This window comes from Boleophthalmus pectinirostris, unplaced genomic scaffold (assembly GCF_026225935.1).
Source record: "Boleophthalmus pectinirostris isolate CB_2022bp ecotype Guang Dong unplaced genomic scaffold, ASM2622593v1 HiC_scaffold_5, whole genome shotgun sequence".
NCBI lineage: Eukaryota > Metazoa > Chordata > Actinopteri > Gobiiformes > Gobiidae > Boleophthalmus > Boleophthalmus pectinirostris.
Genome location: NW_026571404.1, coordinates 26,930,161 through 26,951,383, shown reverse-complemented (window position 1 = coordinate 26,951,383; position 21,223 = coordinate 26,930,161). Strand labels below are relative to the sequence as shown.

At 36.9% G+C, this 21,223-nt stretch overlaps 1 protein-coding gene across 1 annotated transcript; it reads left to right on the top strand.

The window, feature by feature from the left end:
* Nucleotides 1–174: 174 nt before the first annotated feature.
* On the top strand, nt 175–20,134 carry pgbd5 (piggyBac transposable element derived 5). Its single transcript, XM_020920996.2, has 7 exons — nt 175–633; nt 6,997–7,427; nt 10,418–10,552; nt 13,621–13,801; nt 17,880–18,077; nt 19,502–19,607; nt 19,939–20,134. The coding sequence occupies exons 1-7, from the start codon at nt 294–296 to the stop codon at nt 20,132–20,134; spliced, it is 1,587 nt and encodes a 528-aa protein (XP_020776655.2). The 5' UTR covers nt 175–293.
* The last annotated feature ends 1,089 nt before the right edge of the window (nt 20,135–21,223 follow it).

Sequence of the window (21,223 nt, the reverse complement as noted above, 5' to 3'; positions counted from 1 at the left end):
GAGAGGAAAATCTCTCTGCTCCTGAAAAGCCGATGCTACTACAACCACCATATGGCCCAATGTGCAGCGCTGTAGGCAGGGGGCGGAAAAATTCAGTACCCTTGGAGAGGACAGCTCTCATTGGATCCCCATAAGGTTTTGACCGGTGGGCTTTGAACCTTGGGGTGTGGGGAACCACCGTTTTTGGCCCACTAGTGTCTTGTCGCGTCTGCATTACAAGACAAGGAAAGAGGTGTTGTAAAAGCGAACCGTGACCACTACAGGGATAAGGAGCAGTACATCAGTGGAGAGAGATGGCGGAGTGCGGGCGGAAGGCGCTGTCTCTCCTGGAAGCGGCCCGCTCCCGGTACGAGAGCCTGCAGATATCCGACGACGTTTTTGGCGAGTCCGGGGACGACAGCAGCGACAACCTCTTCTACAGCACGTCGGGCGAGTCGGACTCAGACCACTACATCGCGGAGGCAGGCGAGGAGGAGCAGCCGCACCAGCAGAACCAGCATCCGCAGAGACGGGCTGAGAAAGAGAGTGGACACAGTGGTCCTCCAGGTTCACTGTCCCAAAGTCAGGCTGAAGAGGAGGGCTGGACCGAAGAGCTGCAGGATGTCACCGTGCCGCCGTACAAAGAGACATATGGTGAGACACTATGATGAATAAGGTCATTTATTGTGCCTTTAGCAGTGGGCCATGTGTGTGTGGAATGACTAAACGTGAACAGACAGAAATAGAGCAGTCCATTTATGTCTAGGGCAGCTTCACCATCCCACCAATCATAAGAGTAATGTCACTGTAATAAAACATTGCATTTTACTTTACGCGCCTGTGTCCTAGAGTGAGTGACAGTGGCATGACACTGCAACGTTAACTGATATATTATGCTTATGCTTTGATATTCACCGCTTGGTGCAGTGCCTGCCCCCTGGGTGAATGTACTAATAGCATGTATGCACTGGCCACGTTTCAGAGCGTAATGTAGGGAACAGCGTGATGCTTTTTCATGTCTGTTTATTTTTACAGGCACAAGTCAAAACAGGCTACTGAACATTGTCCTTATGCACGTCAGTGAACTGGAAGCATAAAAGACAAAAGAATTATGCATTTGGGTTAGTGAAAAGTATAGTGTGTGTGAATCGTGACTAATCAATACAAGCACACAAATACTTATCTGTGATCATATTTGAGCTCAAACCTATTCCCTGACACAGTGGTGTTGTTGATGCATCTGAACACTTTGTATGGTGTTATATGCAGACTGCAGCCATCAGTGGTCAGAGAACAGGCTGTGAGTGCGGCTCCTTCTGTCGGAGCTCATTTGGATTAGGTTTCTTTTCCTCCTGTGGCACTGCCATCCAGCATCCACTGTGGCAGCATTCACCCTCACAGGGACTCCAATATGTTCACAGCAGATATGAACCCCAGTGCATTTTGTCATATGCTCTTCGGACTGTTTGTGCATATCAATTATATTACGTGACAGTTAACAATTTTGGATAAACATTTTCGTGCAAATATTTCCATTCAGTGCTATATATAAATGTTTACTTGTTACTGCTAACACAGTCTAAAAAAATAAAGAAGAGATTCTGGGATCTTGGGGCAGTGTTCTGAACAATAAGATATGTATTATTTTATCTTTTCCTGTGTAGGTTTTCTGTAAACTGTATGTGCATGTTTAGAAATGAACACACATTGACACTGACAGGTGTTCAAGATTTACACTTCACGCAACAGAATTTTCTCCCTACTGTGCCTCATAATGCCAGAAAAGTTTTCTCAAACAAACTTGTATGAAGGGAACTGGCAGGATCGAGGGTGTCTGCACGCAAGATGTTACCATTCTAGAAATACACTGCTTGTAATAATAAGTCCAAATATGATTATGTGGCCATTGGATAGTGCCGTGAGGTGTTGAACTGATGGTGTAGAATTACCCTGATACAAAGACCATAGCTGAAGCGCTTTATCTCTGTCCATATTGAATGTAGGCTTCCTCTTTTTACCCAGCACAATTATCAAACCAATTTTCTCTTTCCCATTTTGTGCAGCAGCAGAGGTAGCTCGCAATTTCTTTTATTCAAAATGGAATTAACATTGGAGCTTTAAGGGTATCGTCATCACGTTTGTACTTTTATACAGGAACATAACAAGATATGTGTGATAGAAAAGACCATTCTGCTTTGTGTATTTATCAAGCAAACACAGGTGTGGTCCTTGCTTTGGTTCACACAGTTTATGATGTTTGCTCAGAAGAACCAACTCTACTTTGATGAGATAGTTAAAACCAGAAGCACATTAGTGCACAAATCATCATTTATCCGTCTTAAAACTCTATTTCAAAGCATTAGCTTATCTTCATGTTTCAGATGTAATGGCATGGGAAAGAAGTGACGAGATGGAGATGTTTCCACTTAACCCACATAGAGACAAGATCAGTAACGACATGTTATAACTGCTGACTTTAGACTAAATGCGTTTTCATGACATAAAATTTCTATGCATCCTATTTTGATGGTAATGGTTTTCATTTAAAATTGACATAATTTAAAATTATATCAACATTATTTAGTAGCACCATCATTTAAAGGTCCTATATTATGCAAAATATACTCTTGTGCACTTTAAGACATGTTAGAATATTGTTACCTCACCAAGAACATACCTGGAGTTGTGTTTTCTTCCATTCACAAATGCATGTTTGAGTAACCCTTTTTTCATATCAGAGCTCCAAATGATTCTAATGAATGTGTATTGAGTTTAAAATCACAGTGGAGCACTTCCTTTATTCCCACACAACACCACCAGGTGGGACAGAAGGTGGGCCTAAGGTGGGCCTAAATATGCAGGGTTTGTGTGGATAAAACCAATCAGATCTTGAGCCAGGCTTGGTCAGCACTACCTTTGTTGTAGGATTTGACCATATTTTGCATGTTTCGCACTAATGGGGAAACCGGAGTGCCCAGAGGAAACCACCCAGACATGAAGAGAACATGCAAACTCTGCACATAAAGGCCCCTATGCCACCCCAGTTGTCGAACCTGGGACCTTTTAGACAAGATGTAATTACATTTCCTATAGGACATAAAATGAACATCCATAAATCTTAAACTTATGAATTGTACATGCAATTAGAGCATCCTTCGATCCATAAGGACTATTTCATCAACATTCCCTGAGGGTTTGTAGCTTACTGTAGGAACTATTCTAAGCTCTGTTACTCAAGTTAGACTTCAGTCTGAGTTTTGTTTTAGTGCAATCTGACCATAAAGGTCATCTGACGTAGCTGGAACTACAACAGGTGAGATGATTTGTTGTGTTATGTCTCACAACATCTCTCACAGTTACAGTCACAAGCTAGCCAGCATTAGCCAACAGATTTTCAATTACTCACTCTCAACTTTTTTGTTGAACATTAAACTCCTAAACAGGAACATGCACGCTTGTATTGATCACAGACATCTGACAATGATTTGTTTAAATCCATTTTGTGTGGTTTCTTGAGTTTTTAGACAATCTTAAATCCTTTTCATAGTGTTTGCTAATGTGTCACCATGGTAACTGCTGACCATTCCAATCTAAAGACATGTAGAACAACCCAGCGTGATGTTATTGCGATATTAAAATTGAGATTCGTGTTGTTGCTAGTTTATCACCTTCTCGTTCATTTTGGCTCTTCACAGTCTTGTCTGAGTTCCTGTCAGCTCTGATGTGATGGCTGCACTGCTCTGAGACTGTGCTCCCCGTACATAAATCATCAGCCTCAGTCACTTTGCATCAAGTCAAACAAACAAACTAGAACAGAACGAGCAATGCAGCGTCCAGTGTCAGGCTAGTACTTTTTCTCTTACGTACCTACAGTGTCCTGTAATTCTGGTACAATATCTGTAGCTTTTTTGTAGTGTGTCTAGTGTTTCACCAACACACAGTTCTATATTATTTATTTATTCATTTTTTTTATATTGAAGTAGAAATAGACCTTTTATTTGACCTTTTTAGTGTCTCAAGTATCAGGCTTAAATCTCCAGCACAGCACTATATTGTGTTTGGGTGATATGCTGCCTAAAAAATATACATTAAACTTTATTTTACCACAGTGCAAAGAGATAATGGTTGAAAACATGATTATACAGCTCTCTTTCAGGTTTGTGGTAAAAAAAATGTCTGTGGGTGAGTGTGTAGTAAATTGAAATGATAGAATTTGAGGAAAATTATAAAAATCAGACCCACATTTCAGCCCAAATATATATCGGCAGAGCTTACGGGCCATCAGTTGCTCTGGATCGGCATTGGCCTTGAAAAAAACTTTGGAAAAATATTAAGATTGGTAGACTGACAGACAACATAATTATAAAGTTTAAAAAAAGAAAGCACAACATTGCCGTCATTAGGGTTAAAAACTAAGAACATTGAGGATTACGGGATAGATCCACACCACAGATTATGTAACTATCACAATGTTGACTGGATTTACCGCACTAGTTCACATGAGTACCCAGGTAGATTAATACTAGGATCTGTTAGATTCATCCATCTGGACATTAATATCTACTTTGAAAAAAAAAATTATTTTTATTTTTAATACTTTAAAATACTAGCATTTGTTTTTTTGTCAGAGGCTGAAAAACTATATTACCTTTCTTCTTTCTTCTACCACTTCTATGTTGATGGCATTGTAAGTGTGCTCAACAGGTACTACTTTGAGCTCCCATTGTTATTATCCAAGAATACTATCTTTAAAAGTGTTCTAGTAACTCTCCAGTCTCTTGCTTTTTTGCCACTTATTGTAGTGATGTGTGAGCTACAGTGTCCAAATATTTTCCTTTATGGATCAATAAAGTTTGGCGAAGTCTACCGAAGTCTTTAAGATTCACTTAAAATCCAATTCAAATTCACGTCAATACTTGAAACTGCCCACCTCATCATAGTAAATGCATATGATGCTGTATGTAAATTAAATAAGATAAGGTGTATGGAGGATTATGCATAAAATGGTGAGCCTATAGCCTGAGTTCCTATTTGAGTTTAGCTGACTCATTTCAGTTTGGACAGTCATGTTTTATCTCAGTCTCCTTTGAGGAAGTCACACTGGATTTTACACGGCGTTTTAAATGTAATGGAATGCAAATGAGTGTCGGAGTTGGCTCTAACTTTGTGGGTACATTTTACCGCCATTTTGTTCTCCTTCTTGGCTTGTCTCATCCTTCTCTGCTCTTCACTGTTATTAATTATAATATAAATATTGGATTTGTATATTACGCTTGGTTACACTTTTCATAAATTGTTGACAGAACTTGATTGGTTGTGCTGCAGTTGGGCAAAAGTCAGGAAAATATTATAGAGTACATCATGTTCTGCAAATAATGAGTTATTGTTTAGCTTAAAGACATAACTTATGCTTTTGGCTTGGATGAAAACTAAGTAATCATACAAATTTCTCTTAGTGTTACTGAGGTAGAAAAGTGAAAAATTCTCTTTTGCTTTTACAATAATGTTACATCAAGTTACATCAAGAATTCTCTGCTCAAGATCAATACAAATGACTTGAATATCAGCAATAAAATCAAAACTGTGTAAAAATATGCAAAACATTAAAGAATGAAATAAAACAAATTGTGCAAAGTGTCACTGCATTTCTGAGTGGTAAAAGTCAGTCTGAATAGATGAGTGTGGAACCTGGATTTAAACTGGCCAAAGTCAGTGATGTGCCAGAGTCTGTGGAACAAACTGTTCTCAAAAATATTATTTCTATGTAGGATTAGGCTTTGTTTAGATGGATCCATTTACAAATACTTCTAACTGTCCTACACTTCTGATTTTTGCCTTACCACATGCTGTAAGTAAACATGACAGGAGAGCGTAGCGGTCTTAAATGCCATGCCATGTCAGAGAGGGGACATGTGTGTGCTGTCACTTTGTGTAAACACTGTAATACTCGCCTTGGGCTTTTGACACTAATACTGAATACTGATGCTGCTATAATGTGTGCATGCAAACAAGTCCTCCATTACACAAAACTGACTTTTGTGAGCTTTAAGCCATGTTATAATGTTTAATTTAAGCCATGTAATAGAATTACCTCCTCAAAAACATACTTGGAATTGTGTTTTGTATGTTCAAAATGCTCTGTACCACCTTGTGATGTCATGTAGTAATAGTTTTCATGTTAACAGCTACCTTTTACCTTTTGTTCAGTAGAGATTGGCATTTCCAGGGCTGAAATTATCTAAATGATTCTAATGAAGGTCTGTGGAGTTTAGGCATCACAAGGTGGATGAATGTTTTCTGTTTGAGAGAAGAACTCAGCCTAAATATAGTATGCAGGGTTTGTGTGTTAAACATGTATGACTCCAAGTATGTTTGTGATGAGGAAACAACATTTTAACAATGGCCCCTTTAAGTAAAAAAATGCAGGATTTCTTCTAAATTACAGTGCTGCAATGTAGGAATGGGCAATTGATCAAATGCAGTCATGTCTAACTGTCAGTGATATGCTAGGGTTTATTGAATCGATAAGTCTACATTCTTTGACAGTAAAGGCATGTGTGGGTTTGGAACAAGCAGAGTTTGGACTTTGAATTAATAAACTGGGTCATTTTTGTGTTATATGGAACTGATTTAAAACCTGTTTTGAGTCAGTCTATATATATATAAAATCTACAAAATCTTCCACGAGTGTGAGTACTGTGAACACAATGTACTTTACACTGTACAATGTGTAGTTTATGTGTGCAGAGCTCCTTAGTGGTGCTGCTGATTGAATAAGACCTAGCAATACTTGAGTGAGTTGAGCGTTGAGTGATTTTGTGATGAAGCTATTTTAGTTTATCATCAAAAGTCTGTATACAGCCCACACAGCCTTGACAATGACAGCTTAACAAACTCCAGTTTGTTACTGTCACCAACTTTTTTAGAACCTGTCAAGTTGAAGGCGTGGGTCCTGTTATGATTTAGAGACACTTCCCTCACAATATATCCTTTGTCTCTCTGTTTTGTCCGTAACAGGCCCTGCTCAGAAAATGCCAGACAGTGCTTCTGTCTTGGACTTCTTTCAGCTTTTTGTACCAGACAATTGCATTCAGAACATGGTCACCCAGACTAATATGTACGCCAAGAAGTTCCAGGAGCGGTTTGGCTCGGATGAGGGCTGGCGTCCAGTCACTGCCCAGGAGATGAAGGCATTCCTGGGCTTTGTCATCTCCACCAGTGTGCACAGGTGTGAGTCTGTGCTGAGCATCTGGAGCTCGGGGTTCTTCAGCAATCGCAGCATCGCACTAAAGATGAGCCAGTCACGCTTCGAGAAAATCTTAAAATACTTTCACATCGTGGCTTTCCGACCGTCTCAGGGGAGTAACCAGGGACTGTACAAGATCCAGCCCTTCTTGGACTCACTGCAGCAGTCGTTCAGCTGCACCTTCAGGCCCTCACAGACACAGGTATGGCACAGGTACACACAAACCAGATACATAGAAGAAGAAAACTTGCAAGAAAACCTGGGCTTCAAAGTGGTATGGTGCATGAACAATGCTTTTATATAGAGCATTACCTCAGATGCCATTTCAGCTTGCAATCTTGTATCTAGGGCAGCAATGCAACTCTATTTTTGGGTAAGCATCTGAAGTTGAGGCCTTCAATAAGGATGTGCTCTGTCTCATTATCGTGCCTTGAGGATTATATTTAGGATTAGATAAATAAAATACATGAACCATATTATGAGCAGCTGAATGTTTTAAATCAATAGTTATAAAATTTGCACGAGAGTCCTGCCCACACACACCGCAGCTGAAATGTGGCTCACCTACATAAATTTGTAATGTGTTAGTGGTTCATAGCTGTCTCTCTCTTTGAATTTTAATGTAGTTTTTTTACTGGGGAGGGCCAAATTTGGAGCATGCAAGGTTATAAAGATGAATAGAGATCAATGAAGGACTACGACCACAGTAACTTTTCTCCTGCTCAGAGGATGTGATTTAGTTGATGTAATTCAGGATTTACTAGTTTACTGAATCTCATAACATTGTATATGAATATATGGTGAAATGAAACAGGGCATTCTCTTTTTGATGAATAGAGCTATTATAGAGCCATATTTAGAGACAGACCAGAATGATGATGCAGAGCAGAGGGGACTTCAGAGAGGTGGAAATATTTGAAATGCAAATGTTTGTGGCTTATTGGATGAATCTACATTCCAGACATATAAACCACTAGATTTATAAATGTGTCCAGGGCCATAACAAGATATAATTCTCATGAGACGATACCAAACACAATATTGAGTCCACAACATGATTTCACAATGTAATAAATGCACATGTATTTTGTTGAAAATGTTACTATTTATTTAATTTGTTATGCTTTTCTTATAGAACATATTTATGCACTATATTCAGTAAAAGAATTAAAGGCGCATTGTGTAACTTTTCTTGTGGAGGGTCCGTCACCTGCTTGTTTCTACGGATATGTCATTGTCGTGCCTGAAAGTTTCTACAGAATGACATTAACAGCTCTACCTTACATTTATTTAATTACAGGGGGTTTCATAACTCAAAAATACGTAGAAAAACAGGCATTTTGACTATGAGAAGGGGTTGCTTCTCCACAGATCTGGCCTGTAACCTGGTCTGGTTTGGTCTCCATGAAGATAGAAAGGTTTACTACCATGCCATGGAAAAAAGCATTTGATGGACCCTCCACCAGAAAAGTTACACAATGCACCTTTAATTCCTTGGCAAATTATTATTATAATTATTGTACTCTTAAGCTGTCTATTGTAACCTGACCTACATAGATCTTGGAATTGAAAGTAAAAGAAATTATTATTGCTTTGTCTGGAATGTTTCACAGTGTGGCATTAAACCTTTCTATTTTCATGTAAACCAAACCAGACCAAGTTACAGGTCAGATCTGTGGAGAGGCAACCTGCTCACTGTCAGAATGCCTGTTTTTCTAGGTATTTTTGAGCTATAAAATCACCTGTAATTGAATAAATATAAGGTAGAGCTTTTTAATGTCATACTGTGTAACGTTCTAGGCAGAGAAATGACATATCCATAGAAACAAGCAGTTGACGGACCCACACCCAAGAAGCTACGCAGTGCACCTTGAACTAGATTCAAGTTAAGATGTCATAAACTTGTCTCTAGAAGTTTTTAATATATTTATAATCTTTATACAAGGTCTTAAGACTACAATTTGAACATAAGAGTGTGGCCAACTAAGGATGGGCGATATATCGATATTTTAAATATATCGAGAGTTTTTAAACTCGATATGAATTCTGACATATCGTATATATCGATATAATGCTTATATTCAATTTTGATTTCGCAGCTTCGCTTGTTTACCTTCTCTGTCATCGCCTCTGCGCGCCCCCGCCTCCCTGATTTTGTTCGCTCGTGTCTCCTTCACTCGTCACTACCGCCGTGAACGCCGAAAGTTGGTGCCAGTGAAAAACTTCAAGCACCACGAACCTTTTCCACCATTTATAGACAAAACCATCAGCAGCACATCCTCATGTTCCACCGAGTCTCGTCCTTTAGCCCGAAAGAAGCTAAACGAGCTGAGCTGCGTGAGAAGTCCGCTGTTTATGCAAATGAGCCATGCGCTTAAGTTTCGTTTCTGTAAAATGTAAACACACGTGCGCAAAACTGCATTAAACACATTATTATCGCAAACGAGCTGATGTGGCTCTATAGTCATTATACTTTATATATTGTAAAGTTTAGTCATGTATAGTTTATTTATGCAGAATATTTTTATTCATAATCTGCTTCAGTGTCACTTGTACAATAGTGTTTGGAAACGTTGGGTTTGATCTGCAGTGGATTGTGGGATTAAACCTCAGAGCTCCTTACTGCTGGATAGGAACATGGATCTATTGAAATAAGGAACATCCTGAGCTTCTTCTGCTAAATGAACTCATGGTTATGGTCTGGATAACAGAGTTAATGCAAAGATGAGCTTGTGTTGAGTTGTTTTATTTATGAATGAAAAGAAGGAAATATGTATTATTTCTTTTATTTTACAGTTAAATTATTATTTATGTAATTAGGTTTTTTTGTAATCTTAAATGTTCCTATATGAACTGCCGACCTCTGACACTTTAATTTAAAAAAAAGATTGGCAGATTTGTTTTTGCAGTTTTCAAATTTAGGGGGTTATTTTTTCTTGAACATATATCGAGATATAGCAAAATATATCGAGATATATTTTTTGATCCATATCGCCCAGCCCTATGGCCAACCAACAAGCCTAAAATCCAATATTCGAGAAGAAATTGCTTTTCTTCACTCAACAAAATTTGGCAGATCACAGTGTTTCCAAGTTGCACAAGTGTTGATTGTGTGTCCCTGGCGCCTTCACGTTACATCATACTTGTACTTGCTGGGACTTCATTGTTTTCTTTGTTGGCTGATTTTTGCAGGTTCTCCATGAGCCTTTAATAGACGAGGACCCAGTATTCATCACCACCTGCACCGAGCGAGAGCTGAGGAAGAGAAAGAAGAGGAAGTTCAGTCTGTGGGTTAGACAGTGCACCTCCACCGGCTTCATTTGTCAGGTACCTACTCAACCACAAAGACATAAAAATATACTTTATACTTGGACAAATTAAGGATTATACTATCACACTTTCTTTATGCGCTAGTGAGAAAATAGGTTAAAAGATTAGGAAGAATTTTATGTGAATCCTCTACCAGTATTCTAACAAAAATACTAGTTTTTAAGCTTCAGTTGAACACATTTGACCACCCAGTCCCTTCTACGTTTTGTTTGAATGCAGAAGTATTTGGAACCGGACTACAGGGCAAGAAAAATTTCCATCCTAATGTTCAACCACAGATGCTAACTAACTAACTTGTATGTGTTTCTCAAATGTATTTGTCAAGCACATCCTCTCATTCAGAACTAAATATAAAACTTCTTTAACCTAACTACCTTTTAAATAAATAAGAGTTTAGTGCTTCAGTTGTCTGCAGAAATCAATGTTGTTTCTCAATCTTCAGTAGTGTTTTTCCCCTGCCATGTTTGTTTTGACATGAACAGACCGTGCCTCTTTCTGTTAATTTGTCCTTTTAAATAAGACAAATCAAATCAACCATTGTATTAAGAAAATTGTGATTAATTTACCCAACCCTACATTTATTCCACAGAGACTCTCACTAACAGCTTTGCCCTTAGAACAACCCTGCTCTTTTACGCCATTTACTTACATAACACACCCATTTAACTTAAGGCTAGTGCCAGACCTGTCCAGCACGCACCATTACAGAGGTCATTAGTGAGAGAGACACAGCAGTCCATAACTCATAGACCACCTTTCCTGCACTTCTTATTCCATAGCCTTCACCAATGACATGCCCTTGAGGCTACAGTTTAACTAGTACTACTGTCCGTTTGAGCTGATTTCTCCAGAATTTTAAAGGGCCTGTATTACACTATTTTCTGATCTATGTTATAATGTTGTTTCCTCATCAAAAGCATGCCTGGAGCTGTGTTTTGTTTCATTCGGACATATTTATCACACAAACCCTGCATATTGAATTGACAATTTCTACTAATCAAAAGATAAATGGTATTCATGACATCACAAGGTGGAACAGAACTTTTTGAACTTTGGAGATGTAGACAAAAATAAATAATAATAATAATAAAGGGTGACTCAAACATGAATGAAACAAAACACAGCTCCAGGTATGTTTTTGATGAGGTAACATTACAACATGGCTTAAAGTTCACAAGAGTCTATTTTGCTTAATACGGACCCTTTAAAGCCAAAAAATATCTAAAAATGTATTGCCACAGGAGAGAGAAATTTGCGCAGGGTTTTCATCGAACCGCCTACACACATGCTGCATCAAAGCACTGAAAACGCTTTGGTTTTTCCCATGCTGTGGTAGAGTTGTGTGCCAGCAACAAGGCTAAAAGTTTGGTTAGTATAGAAACGAGATATGCATTTAAAAGTATTGACATGTTTTAGAGTGCCCGGATGTTCTCATTTTGAGCCTTGTGTAACCTGTCTCAGTAGATTTATTCAAAACCAGTGATTTTTCCCACTTGACAAGATATGTCCCAGGTATCTCTTATTTTTGCCGAATCAAAGACCTGCCAACAATAAAGGGAGCAATATATTATCATTTGATTGGCTAAAATACAGAAAACTGCTTGAAAATTACCATAATGCAAAAAAAAAGGTACAAAAACCCACAGATGACTCTCAGATTATGACTTATCGGTACACAAGTCAGTCGAGAATGGAAATGTTACACACTCTTCACAGTTTTATTTATTCCAGCTGTACCAAGCCTGTCTTTTTTGTTTTAATTTTGTATAATTCCAAAATAGAATAAACAAGCACATATTAAGGACATGAGCAGTCTAGACATCTCATGAATTTAAGGCTGGCTTTCAGTTTGGGAATTTGGGCTAAAAGGTTCCATTTAAGCATCATCCTTCCTTTTGACTGTGCCATTTGACAACAACTCTCTCTTTTTATCAGTCTGTGTGTCTCTGCTCTCTCATCTTATCACTACAAATGAATTGTATCAAGGGAGAAAAAGAAAAAATTCAAGAAATAAGTCGAGTTAATGGAGTGAATCAATGGGATTCCATTAGGCATTGTAGTCACACACACACACACACACACGGGTGGACTAGCCTTTTAGTCTAATAGCCACTAGCCTGACGTAGAGCCAGGCTAATCAAGCTAATACCATTCAGGTTATTGGAGAGGCACCAGGGACATACACTCACCAACAGTGTTTGCACATTTCTAATGGTTATGGGCTTGTAGTGCAGTCAGTTAATGCGAAGTCGGCACAGTAGTAAACAAAAGGATATTAATTTTCTCCTACTGCTTGGAAATAAAAGTGCTTAACAATTCAATTTAAAACTTAAAATGCTAAATTAATTAACATTCATGAATCTATTTGCTTGTTATTCATTATTATGTATTTAATATGCCTTGCATTAATATCAATCAAGTCTTGATTTTCATTTCCTAAAAGAAAGACAAGCATTTGTCCTTAAAGGTACACTACGTACATTTTCGGGATGAGTGTCTGGTAAACCATTAACATCATTATGAAAACGCACGGTATGGTATGGTAGTTACATGTATTTTTATTGCCAGGGAATACTTAGTTGGGTGGCATTATCTGCTTGTCTAGAGATTTCCAAGTTTAATTCCATTCTCTGGAACATTCCAGGCAAAACAACATCTCCAAGGAGAAAAAAGGGTTTGGATCCTCCAACTAAAAATGTACATAGTGCTCCTTTAAATGGAGGACAACAGAAAAATTGCATTAGGGCTCCAGGAATGCTGAAATGCTGATTAGCCGTCATCGTCACAGACGTGCTACCAGCAAATTATGGGTGTAGAGTTACAAAACAAAAAAGTCTATAACCTGCTCTTATAATTATGGTTATGCTGAAACTGAAATAGAATCCTGACACCTCAACATTAAGGTCCTATATAACGCAAAATGGACTCTTGTGAGTTTTATGCTATGTTGTAATGTTGTTTTCTCATCAAAAACATTCCTGAAGTTGTGTTAAATCCGAAAATAGCCTAATATGGGCCCTTTAAATATATATATGATAATGTGTCCTTTTTATTGTGTGCTGCAGATCTCTGTGCACTTGAAGGAGGGACAGGGCACAGATGCTTTGTCCGCTCTGAAGAACAAGCCTCAGCTCCACAGCCTGGTGGCCAAACAGCTCTGCCAAAACATCTCTGGAAAGAACACTATCATCTTCACCGGACCATCCATCACCAACCTCAGCCTCTTCACTGAATTCAGCAAACAAGGTATGCCACTAACAAGAATCACACTCAAGCTAAGAAACTCAAGGAAGAAATTAGGAAATGAGGGGGTTGGGTTGTTTTTGGGTTTTTTTTGTTAATGTTTGTTTTTGTTATGTATAATAAATAAAAATAAATAAATTCAATAGGAACTAACTACTAGACCAGATCTTTATATAGTTTGATTTGATTTTGATTTGATTTGTTTTTATTTCGAGTTTGTGCCGAGAGAGAAACAAAAAAACGTGTATACTACGTATACACTGTAAACAACAGAAAAGACAGATGTGTATGTATGTCCATCCATCCATTAGACTGCTGCCCCAGATTGACTGAAAAGTCTGAATTTCTTTTATAATTACCAAAATATACAACTTTTGTCTTGTTTAAATTTAGGGATAACTTATTAGAATCCATCCATTATTTGATTTTACTCCATATTCATATTTGTAATTAGTTGTTTATAATTGTCACTGGAATAAAATATATTAGTGTCATCTGCAAATAAAATCATTTTTAATGTCAGATGTTTTAAATATGTCATTTATGTACAAATTAAATCATTTAGGTCCCAAAATCGAGCCTTGTGGCACTCCACAAGCAGTACTCCTAAATCTTGAAGTGTATCCATTAATTTTCACAATCTGTTGTCTTCCTGTCAGATATCTATCAATACAGTTTAGTGCAGTGCCCCTTATGCCATACAGTGTATGTTTTTTGAGTAGTATTGAATGGTTTAGAGTGTCAAAAGCTTTCTTTAGATCAATGAAAACCCCCACAACATACTTTTTGTTATCTAGTGCATTAGTTATCTCCTCCACGGTGTCCATAAGTGCCATTGTTGTTGAACTTTTACTTCTGAACCCATAATGACTCTCATTCATTATTTCATGTTAATCTAAAAATTATTCCAATCTATTATTGTATAATTTTTCAAGAATTTTTGAAAATTGAGAGAGTAAAGACACTGGACTATAATTAGTGAGCACATGTCTTTCTCCATTTTTGTAGAGTGGAATTACTTTTGCAATTGTCTGGGAATGATCCCTTTAGAAATGATAGATTAAAAATATATGTCAAGGGTTTAATAATGCCATTAACTATATTTTAACTATATTCATATCAATATCATAAAAATCTGTTGATGATTTACTTCTGAATTCATTTGCAATGGTTATAATTTTTAAGTTTGGTTGCAGGAGAAAGAAAATTTGGATATCTTTGGATAAGTGTTTTGTCTTTTTGTAGTCTACATTACAAAGATATATTATGATATAAAAAAATTCATGCTCTTATATTGAACTATAATCTAGAGTAAAGCAGATTATTGTATCACTGTATTACATTTTGTTCATTGTAAAACACAATATTGATCTAAAACGCTTAGTAACAGAAATGGGTCCATTGACTTCCTGTTCAAAACTGCTGAATCACCTATTAATTTTGGTATTTCACTGTAGCAAGCAGCTTGTAATTTATGCATGTTTATTGCTGGAAAATGGCTACATGACATTTTAGAACTTGGGAGTCTTTTTTTTTTTTATTTTTAATTTTTATTTTATTTATTTATTTATGCATTCATTTTGGGCTAGTGCATTTTATGTTCTTACATAATAGCATCCATATTGATATCAGTACGGTCGTATCAACAGAAACAAGATCCAAAAAATGCCCAAAAAGGAGTGGATAGAAGAAAAACTTTAACTTAATCCCTCCACTGTATTCTAATTTAACATGATGAGCTTTCTTTTGCATTCTTCATACATTTTACATCAAACCATATGGACTATTTACATGTAAGGACAGTGAGCGACTCTTATATCTTGACGTTTTTTTTTTACTTTTTTAATAATCAAAACTACAGTAAGTACAGGAGTATGGACTGGGATGGGGTAGGTGGGTGAGAACATGAATTTTTAAGTTCTCAAGCCTTGAATATAGAACAGTATACACAAACATGCATTATTCACACAAAAAAATGAGAGAACGCTTTTATATCAAGGTTAAAACCTCATAAAAGCTTATGTTGTACAATAAGTCACCTTCTTGCCTAGGGGTTGCCAAGTTTAATGTCATTCCAGGCAAAACAACATGTCCATGGAGAAAAGAATGTTTTGGATCCTCCACCTAAAAACATACACTAGCAGTAAAAAGTTTGGACAGACCATCTCATTCAGCGTTTTTTTTTTTTTTTTTTTCAAGGTCAGAACCTCATTAAAAGTTGTTGAGTTTGCACAATATGTCTACTAAAGGAATTTCCACAGCCATCCTTATATAACAGTAAAGGGTCTCGGGTGAAAATGGCCTAAAGAATTGTAAATATAAATATTTAGCCTTGAAAAGACAACATTCACTGTGCAGAGAAAGTTTGAATGCAGAGTTAATATTTAATCTCTTGTCAAAGCCTGGGGACATGCAGATGAATACAGCTGGTGAACACAATGTTTTGTTTCAGATTTGTCATTCAGATTAATTATAAACGTTAATTGCCCTGCTCTCCACTCACAAAGAAAATCTGTTTGGTGCATTGATAGAAATCACTGCCACAAATGAAACAGGATTGTTTTACCTGCAGTCAGCAAAGAACACAGAAAAAGGAGATTGTGCAAGTAATTGTTCAGTAGTCATGCTCCCTGCTTTTCTTGCATAATGACACATAAATTTGAGCTCAAAAGAAGATTAAATTCTTTTTGTTTTCATATTTTCACCTGTTATAAAATATTATGTCATCTCACAAAGATTTCAGTTGCCCCAAAGTCTCCATGAATCACATTAAAATGACTGTATTAGATTATTTTCTAATCTATATTATAATGTTTTTTTCTCATCAAAAATGTACCTGGAGTTTTGTTTTATATCATTCACACATGTTTAGCACGCAAACCCTGCATATTTAGGCTGAGTTCTTCTCTCAGACAGAAAACAAAGTGTTCAAACTCCATACACCTTCAGTAGAATTATTTGGATATTTTCAACCCTGGAATTGTCGGTCTCTACTGAACAAAAGGTAAAAAGTAACAGTTAACTTCCACTACATGACATCACAAAGAGCATTTTGAGCTTTGGAGATGTAGACAGGCTAATAAAAAGTTACTCAAACATGAGTTAATGAAAGAAAACACAACTCCTGGTATGTTTTGAGGACATAACAACATTCAATAACATTCAATTTTGCATAATGTAGGATCTTTAAAATTCCGTCTTCTTCTAGTTATATCTTCTGAAAGAACACACACACACACAACACACAAATAGGTTGGCAAACAATGGTGAAAAATTTAATGATTTCTCTGTCAGCAGGAACCAACCAACTGTGCTTGTTCATTATTTTTCAATTGAGGCAAAAAGAGTTGGCATTTTTAAATAACAAAAGCCTCATTAGCTGCAAGATTAAAATGGCAACTTCATGATAAGACAAGGCAAGGCAGTTTTATTTATAAAGGCCCATTCTTTAATATGGTTCAATACATATTCTTTTTAGTTATTTCTCTCCAAAACAGTGAATTATCCTTAGACTGGTCAATGCACATTAACACCGCATATTTACCCACCTCCTATGTTATGCTAAATATTATGCTAGAGCTTTTATAATGTTGTTACCTCCTCAAAAACATACCTGGAGTTGTGTTTTGTTTCATTCACACATGCTTGAGTAACTCTTTATTATTAGTCAGTCTACATTTCCAAAACTCATAATGCTCTGTTCTACCTTGTGATGTCTTGAAGTGTTAGTTTTCAAGTTAACAGCTACATTTTACTTTTAGTTTAGTAATAATCGTCAATTCATAGGCTGAAATCGTCCAAATAATTCTAGAGAAGGTGTATGGAGTTTAAAAGCACAGTGGAGCAATTCCTGTATTACCACATGACATGACAAGGTGGAACAGGGTGTTTTCTGTTTCAGAGAAGAACTAAGTAAATATGAAAGGTTTGTGTATTAAACATAACAAAACACAACTCGAGGCATGCTTTTTGATGAGGAGACATTATAATATACATCAGAAAATTGCATAATATGGGCCCTTTAACCATACATTTCTACACAGTATAGTGGATGACACTGTATGTTTTCTCTTATCTGTAGATATATTTTGCTGTGGACTTCTGAGCACCAGGAAGAGTGACTGTACAGGCCTGCCCCAGAGCATGCTGGTCTGTACCTCTACCAGTCCCCAGCGCGGACAGTCCCGGGTCATGATGAAGGGGGGCATGTCTCTGATCAGCTGGTATAACAAAGGACACTTCAGATTCCTCACTAATGCCTACTCGCCTACTAAACAAGGTACACAGCTTTGTAGTAGAAAGCCTTTACACATCCATTTACCGATAGTAACAGTGCTATATGAGCGTAAATCATGGATTTAAATAAACATTATGTAACTTTTCTGCCATCTGCTTATCTCCATGAAGATGCTAGTATCCTAGTACTTTGTGTGGAATGTTCCAGAGTGTGCCATTAAACCTATCTATCTTGCATTTATTTAGTTTCAGGCATTTTTATTGCAAAAAAAACAAAAAAAAACAAAAAACAAAACATCTGGCATTTTTACTTGAAATAGGGTCACCTCTCCACACATCTGACCTGTAAGTAGGCCTGTTAGTGTCACCAGCTTGTCTTCATGCAAAGACAAGTTTAATGCCATACTACGGTTTATAGGCAAGGCATTTCAGTTCATTCAGGTTGAATTAGTTAAACCACAGTTTGCACTATATTGTTCAAATAGAATGTTCATACCCTGACTACATGTCCACTGCACTAGGGTTTAGACAGTGGTTTATATAGTTTGGTTCATTAAACAGCTTTTTCTGAAAAATCCAAGGAAGTTGATCTGTGAAAACCTGGTCTCCAGTGGATTTTACACTACTGTCTCAGCCATAATCCACCCCACATTTTGTTCAGTTTATCGTGCAGTGTGTTTGAAGCTAAGAGAGGATCAGTTCAGTACAGACATCATTATCTCTCATTGATTTTCTGTCTTTTTTATGAGTCTATGAGAGAGCTGATCTGTCTTTCTTAACAAGGGGATAAAATATTTGTCAATCTCAATAGAACTAAATGAATATCTCACTAAGTGTGTCATTATACAAATCTATATTGTTCTTCAGAATCTGATTAGTTGTCAGAGTGACGGGGAATGGAAATTATGGTGGTGCTAACCTTTAGAATGAACTAGAATGGTGGCTTTACAGTGTTGTCATGATACTGAATTACTTTTATTTAAATATATTTAAAATGTTAAAAACTAGATTTCGATAGTAAGGAATAGACTCAATACTGATTCTGATAGTGCAATGCTAATAATAAACAATCTTTATTTAGATACAACATTAAATTGTAGTACTTTATTTTATCTTACTGTGTGGCCTGATATCTGTGTAATTGTTCAGGTAGGTTCTATTGGTCTGTAGGTGTATTGCAGTCTATGTGCTCTTATTGTTGCTCAAGATCATTCTAAAGCTATGGAACGGTTTGTTTCTGCCTGATTGTGACTTTTTTAGTACTGATACTTGCTTAAATGAGTATCTAGTTGCGATATTAGTTTAGTACTGATTTGATTTTTGATACTTTTAACAACCCTTGTCTTTTACAGCATTAGAAAAAAAATCAAGTTTTTTCAGCTTAACTGCACTGGAACTGTTTTTTGTTGTCTCATTAAAATAACTCCAAAGCATTGAGGAGTGTGTGTTTCTACTGTTTTTTAACAGGAATGATCATCAAGAGAAAAAGTGGGGAGATCCCGTGTCCGCTCGCTGTAGAAGCGTTTGCAGCTCACCTCAGCTACATCTGCAAATATGACGACAAGTACAGCAAGTATGTACCCCAACATGTCTTTCTGATTTCTCATAAATAATGGTATATCAAAACCTGATGCCTTCACAAATAAAGAGAGATTTCCATTTTTATGTGGCATCTGCAGGGCTCATTTTACAGTATTTTCTGATCTGTGAACATAGCACTTTGAGCTTTGAAGATGTTGTAAAGGGTTATTCAAACATGCCTGAATGAAACAAAACATAACTCCAGGAATCAATTTTTTTGTAGTTATTATAAAGTGTGACTAAATTCTATGCCTGATGTAATTCTTATAACAAGGTTTGATGCAGTTTTCCATGTGAAAAACTAATAGATTTTCTCCCCTCAGATACTTCATCTTCCATAAGCCTAATAAAACATGGCAGCAGGTGTTCTGGCTCAGCATCAGCATCGCCATCAATAACGCATACATCCTCTACAAGATGTCCGACGCCTACTCCGCCAAACGGTACAGTCGAGCGCAGTTTGGAGAGAGACTGGTCCGAGAGCTGCTGGATTTAGATGACTGCTCCCCCACGCAGTGAATTCAATAAAAGGGATATTTTTGCTCTTATATATTCCCAAAATTCACAAGCAAAAACACATTTTCTGTAGAGGGATTATCACAGGGGGATTAGCAGTGACTGAAAACATTCAACGTTGTATGCATTTATGCTCATTTATTTAGTTGTACTAATTCAAAACTGTTCAAAACATAGTAAAATACCATCACTACTTGTTGCATAAATTGTGGTTTCTTCTTCCCATCTTGGTAGGTCGTCCATTTATTGCATAACAAGTTCTAACACAAAACATTATTGCCAAGGAGGACCAAATTTAGACTTTTTGTTAGTGAGCCAAATAATGTGAGATTGTATAACTAGTGAACATAGCCCCTCTTTATGCCAGACCAGACCCACTCTGCTGTCTGTAGCTTCAGTGAGGGCCTTGAGGTTTGCTTTGACTAACATTTAGCTGTATACACTGTATTCTACGTCTTTGGAAGGTGTGCTGTGTGATTGCATGGTTATTGTGTGGTTTCATATGGCAGGACCCATGCACTTTCTCTTTGTCTTGCACTTTGTGGAGATACTTTGGTTTTTCTAGGCATAGAAATTACTGAAATAAGATTTAAACGACATGATGAAAATACTGTTTTTTTTTGTGGGAATATAAGTGTCATTGGTTGGACTTTTACTTCTGACTGAAGATTGTGATTTGAACATGTTTACACTTACCCAAAGCAGAGTTATGTTTGTGTGAAGTAGGCTATTGAATGTGTGTCCCTTTGTAGCACTGTCCAGCTGTCTGCTCTGTCTTTGTCCATTTGACATATGTCACTCAACCTTTTGACTTTGAGTCATTTTCTACACTGTAGTATAACAATCAATGTTTTATATTTAAAACAAATCCATCATTATATGAAAAATAGTCACATCTGCACATAAGATATAATATATAAAATAATTTATACAAAGAAAACTGCTAACACATTTGTGCACTTTTAAAGTTCTGTATAATCAAATAGCATAACCACTATATATTCTCCAAAAGGTTCAATGGTCCAATAATAACCAACAAACAATAGTTTTATTGTGCTTCTGAAAAAATAAGATGTGACTTCGACAGTGAGA

Coding starts and splice junctions, on each gene's coding strand:
- pgbd5 (XM_020920996.2), top strand. CDS start 294: ATGGCGGAGTGCGGGCGGAAGGCGCTGTCTCTCCTGGAAGCGGCCCGC. Junction 7,428..10,417: donor TCAGGCCCTCACAGACACAG/GTATGGCACAGG, acceptor TGATTTTTGCAG/GTTCTCCATGAGCCTTTAAT. Junction 13,802..17,879: donor CACTGAATTCAGCAAACAAG/GTATGCCACTAA, acceptor TCTTATCTGTAG/ATATATTTTGCTGTGGACTT.